At 53.2% G+C, this 14,207-nt stretch overlaps 3 protein-coding genes and 1 long non-coding RNA gene across 8 annotated transcripts; 2 read left to right on the plus strand and 2 right to left on the minus strand.

The window, feature by feature from the left end:
• Positions 1 to 60: 60 nt before the first annotated feature.
• LOC131671428 (cilia- and flagella-associated protein 58-like) lies at positions 61 to 9,931 on the plus strand. The gene is made up of 18 exons (XM_058947818.1): positions 61 to 96; positions 159 to 245; positions 317 to 445; positions 517 to 749; positions 816 to 1,340; positions 1,413 to 1,824; positions 1,910 to 2,180; positions 2,252 to 2,991; positions 3,050 to 3,242; positions 3,427 to 4,010; positions 4,344 to 4,540; positions 4,605 to 4,727; positions 4,805 to 4,969; positions 5,032 to 5,387; positions 5,479 to 5,680; positions 5,742 to 6,141; positions 6,184 to 6,367; positions 9,837 to 9,931. The coding sequence occupies exons 1-18, from the start codon at positions 61 to 63 to the stop codon at positions 9,929 to 9,931; spliced, it is 4,932 nt and encodes a 1,643-aa protein (XP_058803801.1).
• On the minus strand, positions 8,195 to 9,695 carry LOC131671394 (elongator complex protein 6). Of its 3 annotated transcripts, none has more exons than XM_058947774.1 (2): positions 9,551 to 9,695; positions 8,195 to 9,045 (listed from the first exon to the last, which is right to left on the minus strand). In XM_058947774.1, exon 2 carries the CDS (start codon positions 9,027 to 9,029, stop codon positions 8,274 to 8,276), a length of 756 nt encoding a protein of 251 aa, XP_058803757.1. In that variant the 5' UTR covers positions 9,030 to 9,045; positions 9,551 to 9,695; the 3' UTR covers positions 8,195 to 8,273. The 3 variants fall into 3 exon arrangements, with proteins under 3 accessions (XP_058803757.1, XP_058803759.1, XP_058803758.1); XM_058947776.1 differs by having other exon boundaries at positions 9,479 to 9,695; XM_058947775.1 differs by lacking the exon at positions 9,551 to 9,695 and adding an exon at positions 9,105 to 9,393.
• Positions 9,932 to 10,269: 338 nt separating the features above from the next.
• On the plus strand, positions 10,270 to 13,223 carry LOC131671391 (eukaryotic translation initiation factor 3 subunit E). 3 transcript variants are annotated; one of them, XM_058947769.1, is made up of 10 exons: positions 10,270 to 10,451; positions 10,516 to 10,568; positions 10,931 to 11,043; positions 11,122 to 11,238; positions 11,298 to 11,459; positions 11,543 to 11,665; positions 11,725 to 11,960; positions 12,025 to 12,354; positions 12,419 to 12,682; positions 12,744 to 13,223. In XM_058947769.1, exons 1-9 carry the CDS (start codon positions 10,414 to 10,416, stop codon positions 12,675 to 12,677), a joined length of 1,431 nt encoding a protein of 476 aa, XP_058803752.1. In that variant the 5' UTR covers positions 10,270 to 10,413; the 3' UTR covers positions 12,678 to 12,682; positions 12,744 to 13,223. The 3 variants fall into 3 exon arrangements, with proteins under 3 accessions (XP_058803752.1, XP_058803754.1, XP_058803753.1); XM_058947771.1 differs by lacking the exon at positions 10,516 to 10,568 and having other exon boundaries at positions 10,346 to 10,451; XM_058947770.1 differs by lacking the exons at positions 10,270 to 10,451; positions 10,516 to 10,568 and adding an exon at positions 10,583 to 10,718.
• On the minus strand, positions 12,482 to 13,902 carry LOC131671392 (uncharacterized). The gene is made up of 3 exons (XR_009302535.1): positions 13,766 to 13,902; positions 13,233 to 13,477; positions 12,482 to 12,617 (listed from the first exon to the last, which is right to left on the minus strand). It is a non-coding gene; the product is annotated as an uncharacterized LOC131671392 (long non-coding RNA).
• Positions 13,903 to 14,207: the final 305 nt, after the last annotated feature.

Raw genomic sequence — 14,207 nt, forward strand, 5'->3', positions numbered from 1 at the left:
CGCCAGTCGGTCCGACGAGCACGCAGTGGCCGGCGAAGACGCAGCGCTGAAGCCGCAGGCATGATGGACATGGAGATGAACGCCGAGTTGGAGAGGGTAATTATTCGCGCGGAAGCCCGCCTCCGGAGAGTCGGTGACGAGATCGGCCTTGCGTCCAGGATGGCGGCAGCGAGACCGGGGAGGCCTCCGCCGAGGGCAGCTCGGCCGGAAGCGTCTACTGCACGTTGGAGCAGGACTTTGCGAAGGTAAGGCTAAGACGATGGGGCGGCATCGGCGAGGGCACTGACGATGACGGACGGTGAAACGACGAGCGCAGATAACGAGCGAGATGAGGGGCAACGAGGCCTTGGCGGCGTACGAGACCGAGTACACGCGGCTGTTCGAGTCGCTGTACCAAGCGCAGCGCCTGGAGCAGGAGCTCGGCGACAAGTGCAGCCGGCTGACGGTGAGTAGCGGCCGGTCGGCGGCCCCGGCTCGGGCCGGCGGGAGCGCGGCGCTCACGCGCTCGTGTCGCAGGCCGAGCTGGAGGAGCGCGCGAGCGGCGCGCGGCAGCTGGAGGCGCAGGTGGCGGCGGCCGCGGCCAGCGAGCAGCGGCTGCGCCAGCAGTTGCAGGACAGCCAGCGGCTGGCCGACAGCGCGCACGCGCGCGAGCGCCAGGCCCAGGAGGCGATCGAGAGGCTGCGCGCGTCCGTCGGCAAGCTGGGCGAGGAGCTCGCCCAGAAGAACAGGCAGCTGGCCAGCGAGCAGCAGTGAGTAGGCGGGCGGCGGGCGGCGAGCGCGGCCGACGGCTGACCGGTGCTTCGCGTGTCGCGCAGCGCGGCGGCCGCCGCCGCGGACCAGTCGCAGCGGCGCAAGGACGGGCCGCGCGAGCGCGAGCGGCTGCTCGCCGAGATCGAGACGCTGCGCCAGCGCCTGCAGCAGCTCGGCAGGGCGAACGGCGAGCTGCAGCGCGGCGCGAGCGAGGCCGCGCGGCGGCTGGCCGAGCAGCAGGAGGCGGCCGAGCGCCAGGCCGGCGAGCTGGCGGCCGAGCGGCGGCGCGCCGAGCGCGCCGAGGCGGAGCTGCGCGCCGCCGAGGATCGCGCGGCGGCGGGCGCGGCGGAGCTGCGCGCGGCCGAGGAGCGCGCGGCGGTGGCCGCGGCCGAGCTGGCGCAGCGGAGCGCCGAGCTGCGCGAGCAGGCCGAGCGCGCCGAGCGCCAGCAGCGGGACCTGCAGCGGCTGATGCTCAAGCAGCTGTCGGCGCGCTCGGAGGCGGACCGGCTGCGGGCCGCCGCCGAGCGGGCGCGCAAGCAGCTGCAGGAGGGCGGCGCCGAGGCCAAGCTGGCGGCCCGGGAGATCGAGCGGTAGGCGGCCGGGGCGCTCGCTGGAGGCGCGCTCGTCCGGGGCGCCGCGCTCACGCTCGCCGCGCGTTGCAGGCTGAGGGAGCAGCTGGCCAGGGCTCGCGCGGAGCAGGAGGCCGCGGGCAGGCGGCTGGCGCAGGAGCGCGCCGCGGCGACGCGCGCCGAGGCCGGCCGCGAGCGCGCCGCGGCCGCGCTGCGCAGCGCCGAGCTGGAGGTGGCCTCGCTGACCAAGCAGCTGCAGCTGGAGCGGAAGGTGGCCGAGAAGCTGGGCCGCGAGAGGGAGGCCGCGCTGAAGAGCGCTCAGGGCCTCGAGGACGCCAACCGGAAGCTCGCCCTGGAGATCCGCGTGCTCGAGCAGACCGGCCGCAAGATGGAGCGCAGCATCGAGGACATGGCCGAGGCGGCGGCCGAGCTGCAGCGCCAGGCCACGGCCCTGGAGAAGGAGCGCGACAGGGGCGCCGTCGAGAACCAGCAGCTCGCCCAGAAGGTGCGCCTCCCCGCCGCGTCGACCGCCGGCGCGACTCGAGCGTGGCGCGTCTGACGGGCTCGCGACCGGTCGCACCGCTCCCCAGGTGGAGGACTGCATGGACGAGCTGAAGGCCAAGCGGCTGGAGACGACGGACTGGCAGAAGCGCCTGGCCGAGGCCGAGGGCAGGTTCCGCCGGCAGCAGAGCTTGTTCGAGGAGGTGCGCGCCGAGCGCAACGGCCTCAAGAAGGGCCTCGGCCTGGCGCAGGACGAGCTCGCCCAGGCCAGGGCCCGGCTCAAGGCCGTCGGACAGCAGCTGGAGCAGGCGCGCGAGCAGCTCGCGCAGCGCGAGGCGGCCCTGACCAAGCAGGAGTTCCGTGAGTGCTGCCACCGCCGCCGTCGCCGACGCGCGCCCCGCTAACCCGGAGCTTGCTGCACCCACCCCCAGTGCTCGGCAAGTCGGAGAAGCAGAAGGAGGCCCTGCGCGCCGAGCTGGCCGCCGGGCGGCGGAGCCAGGCCGAGCTGCACGCGCGGCTGCACGAGCTGCGCCAGCAGGAGCGCCAGCTGCGCGGCGGCCTGCGCGAGGCCGACGCGCGCGCCGCCCGCCAGGCCAAGGAGATCGCCGCGGCGCTGGCCGAGCGCGACGCGATCGGCACCCAGCTGGCGCGGCGCAACGACGAGGCGGGCCTGCAGGGCAGCGCGCTGCGCTCGCTGCGCGCGCGGCTGAGCCTCGCGGCGAGGGGCCGCGGGCGCCGCGCGGCCGCGTCGCGGGCGCTCCGCCTGGAGGTCGCGCGGCTGCGGCGGGGCGCGCGCGCGCTGCGCGCCGCCGCGGCCGGCGCGGCCGAGCTGCGCGGCGAGCTGTTCCGCCTGGAGCGCGAGCTCGCCGCCGAGCGGCTCAAGGTGGCGGCCCTCGAGGGCGAGCTGCAGAGCCCGCTGAACGTGCACCGCTGGCGCGGCCTCGAGGCCGCCGACCCGGACGGCTTCGAGCTGCTGCGCGGCACCCACCTGCTGCAGCGCCGCGTGCTCGCGCTCTCGGCCCAGCTGCTCGCCAAGGACAAGGCCGCCAGGGCCGCGGAGCAGCTGTACATGGGGCTCCGCGAGGTGATGGCCAAGCAGCCTGGGCCCGAACTGCTGCGGCGCCTCGGTGGCGCCCGCCGGGCCTTGCGCCAGCGCGGCAACAGGATCAAGGTAGGCTCGAGCGCCACCCGCGGAGGCTTCGTCGCACTTTCGTCGTTTCGCTTTGCAGTGCCTCGTCGCCGAGCTGAACATGAAGCTGCAAGGCGAACACAAGTTCGAGATCGACAGGATGAAGTGCGAGCTCAAGGCCGTGAAGATCAAGTACATGGCGCAGAAGAAGCAGCTGCAGCAGCAGCAGCAACAGCAGCAGAGCTGCAAGGAGAAAGCCTCGGCGCCGCCAGCGTCGTGCGCCAAGTTTTACGGTGGCGGCTTCAACTTGACCCTGCCGAGCGCGGCCAGGGCCGTCGAGACAACCAAATAGTGTTCGATCGCAATAATAAATCATCGATCTACCTGCCTACCTCGATTCTCATTTATTGATAAAAGTCGAAACCGGAAGCGGCGGCCGCGAACCGCTCTGGCATTAATGCCCAATGAATATGATAGGAGCGCGGCTGGCTCGAACTTGGCCGACGGCGAGGCAGCACGGCCGGCGCTCACAACCGAGCATGCGAGCGAGCGGCTGGCTGTGCGTCTCGCTGGCGCTGGCTGCGCTGCGGCCCGGCCGAGCTAGAGAAGCCTTTTTGCCGAGGAGCCAGGCGGAGGCGGCATGGCGGGCGCAGGCGGCCCGCGGCGCCAGTCTGATCCCGCTGCTGCGCCACCTCGTCACCGAGTACTTCGAGGACTGCGCGCTCGGCCTGATCCACGACGCGAGTTACGGGGCGGGCCGGCCGCTCGACTTGCGGGCCTACTTCGAGCGGCTGCCGTTCGCCGTCACCCAGGAACGCCTGGACGTGTCCGGGCGCGAGCGGCCGCGCGAGCGTCGCCCCCACAAGTGCACCAACTACGTGCTCTTCCTCTCCCGACTCACGGCCATCGGGCAGGTCCTCGCGCGAGGCCTCAGCAGCAAGATCGTCGTCGTCGTCTCGGCCGAGACGTCCTGGGAGGTGAAGAACCTGTTGCGGAGCGACGTGACTCGCTACTACGCCAACCTTCTCGTCGTCTGCCACAGCGCCAGCCGCAAGAGCGGCGTACGTAATCCGTTACTCGCCGCGCGTTTACTCTCTTCCGTGTCGCAGCGCGCCAAGCCGCGTGGTTCGTTCGTAAGTGGTCGGCCGCTAGGTAGGTGCTCGGGTTTGCTTGCTCGCGGCAGCAATGGAGCCGCGCGAGCCAAACGAGATCGCGACGACGACGACGACTCACGGCTCAGCGCGAACAGTCGGTCACGAGAAACCGGTACCTTGGCAGCGACACTGTCGGTCTTTCCGAGCGTCGGAAACGGGAGAATAGACTCGGCGATCTCGCGAGCGCGTCGTCGTAGCAGAGCCGACGATAGATGCTGACTGGTTGCGATCGACGCGCAGAACGGAGCCTACCTGCTGTACACGAGCGAGCTGTACGCCGACGGCAGCGGGGCCTCGCGGCCGCTACTGCTCGCCTCCTGGTTGAACGGCAGCCTGTCCACGGAGCGAGTCCTCTTCCAGGACAAGTTGAGCAGGGGCTTCATGGGCCACCAGCTGCCCGTGTCCGTCGCGGAGAACCCGCCGTTCACCATCAGGCGGTAGGTGACGGTGGTGCGCGGCGGCGGCGGCAGCGCCCGGGGTGAACGCCTCGTCGGCTTGCAGCTCGATCAGCCCCTGGCAGGAGACGGGCTGGGATGGCCTGGAGGTGCGCCTGCTGCAGCTGGCCGGCAGCTACCTGAATCTCAGCGTGGAGTTCGCGGGGCCGCAGTCCCGCCAGCTGTCCACGTAGGTCTCGGCCGCGCGAAGCCGCGCGAGGCCTCGCGGGCGCCCGGTCACGCACGCCGCCCGCCCCCCTGTTGCAGGCCGCTCGAGGCCGCCAAGGCGGACGTGGCGCACGGCTTGAGCTCCGTGGCCATCGGCGGCATCTACCGTACGATCGAGCTGGAAGAGGGGACGTTCGACGCGACCAGGCCGCACCTCGAGGACTGCGCCGCCTTCGTCTCGCTGGCCTCGACCGCCCTGCCGAGGCAAGTAGCCGACGCCGAGCGCCGAGCGCCGCCCGGCCTGACCCGGCGCCCTCCCGCCCCAGGTACCGCGCCGTTCTCGGGCCCTTCCAGCTGGCCGTCTGGCTGATGCTCTGCCTCTCGTACCTCGCCCTCGTCGTGCCGCTGAGCCGCGGCGCCGCGCCCGGCCGCCTCCTGGACGCCTTCTGGTTCGTCTACGGCACCTACACCAACGCGTTCGCCGTGAGGAGCCCGCCGCTCGGCAGCGACCCGGCCGGCCAGGCGCGCGCGCTGCTGCTGGCCGTCTACTGGCTCTTCACCATCATCGTCACGGCCTGCTACACCGGCTCCATCGTGGCCTTCATCACGCTGCCCGTCTTCCCGGCCGCGCTCGAGCGCGCCGACGAGCTCGCCCGCCAGCGCTACCGCGTCGGCACCCTCGGTAGGCCCGCCGCCGCGCCGCCGCGCCGCCGCGCCGCCGCGCCGCCGCGCCGCCGCGCCCGCCAGCCGCACTTACGCCCGCGCCACCGCAGATCGCGACGGCTGGGAGCGCTGGTTCAACGCCAGCCACTTCGAGGACGAGCCCGCGCTCCGCCGGCTCTTCCACCGGCTGGACCTGGTGCCCGAGCTGCTGGAGGGCGTGCGCAACGCCAGCCGCGCCTACTTCTGGCCGTACGCCTTCCTCGGCTCGCGCACGGCCCTGGACTACCTGGTGCAGACGGACTTCGCCCCCAGGTGAGCGGGCCGCGCGGCCGCCCGCGAGCCGCCGGCGCCTCACGGCCCACGCTGCTTGCAGCCTGGCGACCCGGCGCTCCCTGCTGCACGTGAGCGGCGAGTGCTTCGTGCGCTTCCAGGTGGTGCAGCTGCTGCCGCGCGGCTCGCTCCTCACCGGCAGGCTGAGCGCCTTCGTCGCGCGGGCCGCCGAGCACGGCCTGCTCGGGCGCATCGCCGCGGACGTGGACTGGGAAGTGCAGCGGCTGGCCAGGCTCGCCGGCAGGAAGGTGACCAAGGGCCCCGCGCAGACCGCGCCGCTGGAGAACCGCGTGCTCGCGGTCGAGGACACCCAGGGCATGTTCCTGGTGCTGGGCGCGGGCCTGCTGGCGGCCCTGCTCGCGCTCGGCTGCGAGCGGCTCGGCGGCTCGGCGCGCGATCGTCGTCTGTCCGGCCGCGCGCGCCGCGGCCGCGAGCATTTGGAGGTTGCGCCGCGGTGAACGACGATGAGCCGCGCGCTGCTCAAGATCGCCCGGGGCGGGCTCGGGCCCGGCCTCGGACGGCTCGGACGGCCCTCGTCGGCCCCCTACCACAGCGACTACCCGAAGCCCGGCCTGGAGGCCCGGCGCAAGGACTCGGTGCGGGACCCGCGCCAGCGCTCCTCGGACAGCGCGGACGACCGGCGGCTCGGCGCCTACCTGCCCACCATGGGTGCGACGCAGCGACGCGCCCGCCCGCCAGCACGCCAGCCACTGACCGGTCGTCGGCCTCGCTTTCAGTGGCGGGCGTGGCCGGGCTGTGCGCGGCCAAGGCCGTGGTCCACCAGCTGTTGAGCTCGATGGCGGCGTCCAAGGACGTGCTGGCGGCTTCCAAGACCGAGGTCGACCTGTCCGTCATCCCCGAGGGCAAGGTGCGGGTTGTCAAGTGGCAGGGCAGGCCCGTGTTCGTCTACCACCGGTGCGTAGCCAACGCCCTCGGGGCGGCGCCGCGACTGCCGTGCTCGCGCCCTGTTGCAGGAGCCAGGCCCTCATCGACAGCGAGCGGGCGCAGAGCCTGGCGGAGCTGCGCGACCCGCAGCCGGACGAGGATCGGTCGCAGCGGCCCGAGTGGATGGTGCTCATCGGCGTCTGCACGCACCTGGGCTGCGTGCCCATCCCCAACGCGGGCGTGGTGCCCGGTGGCTTCTACTGTCCCTGCCACGGCTCTCACTTCGACACGGCCGGCCGGGTACGTCGCGGGCCCGCTCCCAAGAACCTCAACGTGCCCCCCTACCTTTTCACCGACGACGTCAGTCTGGTCATCGGCTGACCGCTCGCTCGTCCACGACTAATTGTATCGCATCCGTTACTTTCAAACTCTCTTTATTTCGCACACGTAGGCGCAGTTTCAAAATATACAAATTACAACAACGTTGATCGATTCCTTGCCGACCATAACCTAACCCAACCCATTCAGGCCGTGCCTGCGCTCCTTCGCGTTCACGTCGGCGCCAGCACGTCGCCGGTCTCGATCAAGCTGTTGCGCTCGATGGCGCCGTTCAATAGCGACTTCGAGTCGACCCTTTGCGTACGCATTTTCTGCCGGCTCTACGGAGTGCAGAAGAGATGTAGTTTTATACACGAGAACGTAATCAACGGATTCAATTTTTACTTTCTACGTCACCTTAGCTCTTCATCTACGAAAAGCCATCGACAGCACCTTCGCCGGTCGACTACCGTACGCCGCCAACAATCAACCAAGATAAACACTCGAGCGTCTATGACCGTTGTTTACTTTAAAGACAAAAATTGGCAGCTTCCGCGTTTACCACAGTAGTCTTCAATGGTTATCATCGAGGTTCCAGTTTCCTCGATGTCCGTGCCCGCTGTCGTATCAATACAATCGCATTATTGGTCCGTGTTTGTTGCTACGCTCGGCGTGCACTATTGCACTTATAATTAGTTTTAGCACGCCCGTTAAAATACGTGCGGTGTTCGCAGAATTACGGGCACAACCGAATTAATGCGACCGTGTTTGACCCAGCAAATTGCAAAACTTAGCCCACGTCACGGCCGACCACCACTGCCCACTTTTTCAGCTTGACCTACGAACCCACCTCTGAACGCGGCGCGAGGCCTGCTGCAGGCTGCAGCTGTAGTAATTAATCCGAAAACAGGGCTATCATTTTGAACGCCATGATTTGAAATGGATTTTAATATCTCAAATAGATGAGTTATCAAGCTTACAGAAATTAGAATAATTGGACCTTTCAAATAAGTTGTGCAGACATTGGTTATTAATAAGACAAGTAATCTAAATAAATAATAATTGCTGCATATTCTTCATCATAAATTTGCATTGGATAGCTAAAAAGTACTTGGGTATTGCTACTGCACAGCATGCATGGGCAATGCAACCGCACACAAAATTAAATTGTTCAGAGGAATGAATACCGAAAATGCAATTTTTAAATAAATGTACATGGATCAAGCACATCAAGATTGAATAAAATTAAGTACTATATCTTAATGTCAAGCTCCTCAGGAGAATAATGAACATATGTAATTTTTTATTCAGATCATTTATGATCATTATAATTCATATACAGTCTTTGTGTTGTGCAAAATTTAAAAGTTATTTACATAATGCAAGAGCTTCCAGGTTCAAACAACTTTACTTGTCGATCAAGTAATTTATACAGATACATTGTTTCTTTGGGCCACTTAAATTTATGTCTTTCATTGGAAGCTTTCCAGTAAACTATCACTTTACCAGATGCACTTTTAGAGAACCCAGTTTCCAAAGGTTGAACACTTATAATTAAATCGGCAAAATGTTTAAGTACTACTGCTGCTAAATTTGGCAAGCATTGATGGCCTAAAGACTTATAAATATGGCTACCTATACAGACTGTGAAAAAAGGTTCTTGTTTAACAAATGATCTTAAATATCTTGTGAAAAGCCATACATCTTCCATGCTTAATCCAATATCAAATAAATGACTCAAATCATCAATAATCACATATACTTTTTGATCAACTGACTCTTTCTCCGTAGAAATGCACTTGATTTGGATAATTCCAGCCAACTCTTTGACTAAATTGCTTGTACTCATTTCCATATTTCTAGTTACAAGTCGCAATGGTTCGATAACTTTAACATTTTTATCTTGAACTTTTTTGAGATTGTAATCAAGCTTCATTCCAACATTATGAAAATGTCCAAAAGTGTTGTGAAACAGCACAAAGCATATAATATTATTCTTTTCCATGCAGTGAGAGGTAAGTGTATGATAGATAAAATTGGCATCTGCTTTATGATGTTCTTCAACAAAAATTAATTTTCCACTCATGTCCACCTTTTCAATGCCGATAGCTTCTCTAACATCTTCCATTTTTAGTAATTTGTATCTGAAATCACGATGACATGATTAAATGTTGTTTGTACAGTGGCTGCAGAAGTCACTTGCCCCTTATTGTACTAGTTGCAATTTTCCAAAAGTGTTTTTTCGCAATCAGTTCATACCACGTGTTGATAAAACTGTTCAATAAGTCAAAATTATACAAATAATGACAAACAACGTAATATTGCTGCCTTTTGAATATTATTCAATCTGTAGATTTAATGATTTTACGATTGGATTGTATGAAATTTTAAGATAATAAAGTAAAAGAAGTTGATGTTTTATACGATGTCAATACTTTGCTTTTGCAAAATAGCAAATGTATTTGGTATAGTAGTGTACACTGTACAAACGAATGTACAATGTTGTACATACATACATTATACAATGACAACTTGAATCGGAAAATTTAAATACAATAAATAATAAATATTATTTACTTGAATTGAATCCCTTGAAAATATTTATAATTTTAGAAGTCACATAATAAATAAAACTATTATTAGTATTACCAATTTCGATTAATGTATTTTTCACTCAAAAAGATTTTGTATATCTATTAATTAAATGATCGAGAATGGGTCTTTCCACACTGAGGGAATATTCCTATGATGTTCTTGTTCCTTGTGATTTTGTACCTCCCGGAACATTCGTACAGTTCATCATCTACGTCTGTATACATACTGTGTGGTTTAAGAAATAAGAAAACCGAAAGTTTCCATATAGATATACAGATAAAGTATAGAGTAGGCATGCCTAAGGGGTGCTGGTAAGCGGTAACGTCCGACCAATAGAAAGAGAGAAAGCATGAATTAGTATTGCGATTTTTGTCTACTGCAGTCCCTTTTGTCGTTGTATACAATGTATACTGTGAAGTCGCGCATGCGCAGTAAGCTATGTAAAAGAAAGATAGAACCACCAATTGGATTCTCTTTCTCTTTTTATTCGGTGGACGTTCTCACTTACAGGCATGCCTACTCTATCTGTAATATCTCTATAAACGTTTCTGTGTTCTGCACTTCTAAAACCACAGGATACATATAGGAAGGTAGAAGGTGAACTATACGAATGTTTCGGTGGTGCAAAATCACACAGATCGAACAAGAACGTCAGGGTCTGTCTCCATAGGGCCTGCCTGAGTCCGTCCGAGCCGGCCGAGATTTTTTATGGGCACGCCATCTCTATAATTTCGTATCCAATGGCGAGTTTCATAGTGAATGGCTGCGTTTACATAAACGAGCCCGATCGGACGCAGCCAATACGAGAAACGCATGAACACGAAATTATAGAGATGGCGTGCCCATAAAAAATCTCGGCCGGCTCGGAGGGACTCAGGCAGGCCCTATGGAGACAGACCCTCAAGGAATATTCCCTCATGTGGAATGTGATCAAAGTTTCAAAGGCCCTAAATAAGTGAGTCTGAAATTGTCCCACAAAATTGTATATCCATGATCCATATTACCAACAGATCTTTCAGGTATGTTGCTGTAATGAAAAATTATAATTATCCTTCAACGAATGTTTATAATGGTATTTTGTTTAGTTCGAAAAATCAGATAAAACCCGCTGCGCAGATTCAATTTCTATCGATCTAGGAGTATTCAATTTTTTGAATGATTTTACTAACGAAAACTCAAATACGCAAAATTATTAATGAGTTTTGCTATTCTTGCTAATCAGGTGCAGTTTTTTTTATAAATTTTCTGAATCAATTATCGTCGATTTCCCGTTGATTTCCTTTATCCCGTGTAGAGTGCACAATACACATTCCTTTTCTCTCTTTCGCATCGACTGTGGCTGTGACGTGCGCGCGTTTTAGTTCGGCTCGGCTCGTTGTCAGCTAACCTTCCTTTCCTATAGACTTTAACTTGCATAATTTTTGACAAAAATAGATAAAAAGCTTATTTCAACAAAAATGGCAAAGTACGATTTGACTTATCGCATTGGTCAGTACCTTGATCGCCACTTAGTTCTACCGCATTTAGAGTTTTTAAGCGCTAAAGAAGTAAGTTAATCGCAACGCCTGCTTCGTTTTTCCATGTGACTCGCTTCTGTTTAACTTTATTTCTGTCTTCTACGTTAGATTTTTGATGAAAATGAGCTACTTCAAGCTAAGCTTGATGTCCTCAGTAAAACTAACATGATTGATTATTTGATTGACGTCAAGAAGCAATTATATCCTGATGTTAATGTACCAGAGGTATGTATTTATACGCGTTGCCTATAGCTGATTTCTTATTATATTTATATATATTGTAGGAAATGAAAAATCGTAGACAAGAAATTTTGCAAGAATTAAGCAGATTACAACAAAATGCTAAAGTTGTTCTTGATTTTATTGGGGATGAAAATGTTATGAAAAAAATGGAAAGTATGAGAGACTCGAAAGCTCTTATTAAATTTCTAGCAGAAGAAGTTGAAGTAACTATTTTTTTATCCTGTTGCATTAATTGCTTCAGCAATTGGCTTTCTCTTCAAATTTCAATGTTGTGTTTATTTTACAGTTTAAAATAGAGATGATGGATGACATAGTAAAACTTGCCAAATACAGGTACGAATGTGGCAACTATCAAACAGCAAGTTCATATTTATACTTTTACATGCTGGTTATGCCACCTACAGATAAGGTAAATTTTTTCAATAGATATCTAGTCTGAACTTGGTTTATAAACAAGTTTATTTTTAGAATTATTTGAATGCTTCCTGGGGAAAGCTTGCATCTGAAATTTTAACTCAAGACTGGGACACTGCTCTAGAAGATGTTAATAAAGTGCGAGAACTTATTGATAGCAATATTGGAATAGGCAATTCTCTACAAGTGTTACAACAGAGGACTTGGTTAATTCACTGGAGCCTTTTTGTATTTTTCAATCATATCAAGGGCAGAGATATGATCATTGATATGTTTCTGTATAGACCACAGTAAGTAGTAATCATCAATCCTAATACTTGTCTCATGAGTAATTTGATTACATTTGTGTTACAGTTATTTGAATGCTATTCAAACAATGTGCCCGCATGTCCTACGATACTTGGCTGCTGCTGTTATTGTTAATAGATCACGGCGATCAGCACTGAAGGATCTTGTAAAAGTTATTCAGCAAGAATCTTACACTTACAGAGATCCTATCACAGAATTTTTAGAACATCTCTATGTAAATTTTGATTTTGATGGTGCTCGGCAAAAATTGCAGGAATGTCAAATAGTTTTGTGCAATGATTTTTTCCTAATTGCTTTGCTTAATGAGTTTGTAGAAAATGCACGACTAATGATATTTGAAACTTTCTGCAGAATCCATCAATGTATTAGCATACAGTAAGTATTAAAAAGTTGTTTTTTTAATAAATAAAAAAAATTGACATGATTTACTTTCAAAAAGAATGCTTGCTGAAAAACTAAATATGGAGATTGATCATGCTGAATGTTGGATTGTGAACTTGATTCGAAGTGCTAGACTTGATGCCAAAATAGACAGCAAGTTAGGACATGTAGTCATGGGTGGACAGCCTGCCTCTCCATATCAGCAGCTTGTTGAAAAAATTGAAACATTAAGTGTTCGAAGTGAAGCTTTAGAGAACCTGATAGAAAGAAAAGTTAAGGCAAAAAATCAAGACCCAATCAGCATAGTTTGGAATTAACAAAGGTAAACTATTTACAAATTATTTCTATTTATATAATAGTTAATTAATTAATTTATATTTCAGATTTAATCGCACTGACTTTCTGACAAACTGATAAGTGCTGTTTACTAAGAATAGTTGATCAAATCTTGGAAAATGAGCACTTAAGTATCTAGCAGTGCGAGTGGTAAAAAATTAAAGAAAACATTCATGTAAAAACTTGAAATTTATTTCCTAAGCTATGCTATTCATACTTCATATATATACATATAAATTTTATACTAGGCATGTTTTTCAAAAGTTTGTTTATTCTAAAAACTATCTGTAAATTGCCAATTTACTTACTATAAGAAACAAAATAATAAAATAATCATGGAGTTATTCAGTATTTCATCAATATTTTGTCTCATTCTTAGACTTTTTATTCTTTACTAAGTAGCAGAAAAAATCCTTCACTTATATCTTTTATTTTATTTAATATTAATATCATTATTGTCAATTCAGATTCAATAGATTGCTATTATTAAATCCTAAAAATAAATATTGGTTATTATTTAACAGTTATCTATCTACCGGTTGATATTTCCATTCAGTTGCTTTCAAGTATTCCAACTCTTTCCGTAGAGATTGTATTCGTTTGTTATGGAGTTCACGATTCATGCGTTTTTGTTGCTTTTGCATTTGAAGATCGGACTTAATATGAATTAAAAATTTGCTGGTATTAGATGGTTCTGAATTTTCAGTCTCTTGAATTCGAGGGCTTGGAGTAGATCCCAAATTTGATGACAAGCTAGAAGTGTTCATTTTTCATTTGTTTCCTGCAAATCATCAAGTATAAAATTGAGATTAAGTGCTTTTGAACATAAAATTATCACGATTGATTATTGAATAAAATCTGCAAGAAACTTTTGTTTTAAGAAAAAAGGTTTCATTTTTATTTTTATCCATAAAAAATAATCGATTTTTTTAATTTATCGAAAACGCAAAAATAACCTACAATTCACAAAAGACGAATTCGTAAGTTTTTATTACTAAATATTGAATACAGTTATATACTCAAACTGTTATTGATTGTAGAATTTTTATTGAACATATAAGTTATTTACCAATTTTCCTAAAATTAGCTGGAAGAGCGCACAATATTTCCCTACATCTGTAATGAAAAAGACGGTGACAGGTGCAGGTAAACAGAAGTTGACGCAGTCGCAAAAGCAAGAACCAATGAGCAAAAAGCCATACGGATTTTGCTGTGATCCCGCAAAAGATGAATCTCTTGTACTGCCCGAAGATGACCCAACATTGAGTCAAGTAACACTTAACGCAGGTGGTCCACATTTAAAAATTCGTTTTGACGAATTTGATCCAATGCCACCTAAACGTTTACCACCTGCATTGCGATCCAAAGTGCCAAAAACTCAGTAGTATCAATAAAAATGGAATCACAAATTTTTTTAAATTTTAATTATGAAAACAATTCTTTCTATAAAAATCAACTTTATTATTAATAGAATATTGGAATTATAATATTAATAGGGATTATGTTCTTAC

This window comes from Phymastichus coffea, unplaced genomic scaffold (assembly GCF_024137745.1).
Source record: "Phymastichus coffea isolate CEN01 unplaced genomic scaffold, Cenicafe_Pcof_1.1 PCOF00125, whole genome shotgun sequence".
Lineage (NCBI taxonomy): Eukaryota > Metazoa > Arthropoda > Insecta > Hymenoptera > Eulophidae > Phymastichus > Phymastichus coffea.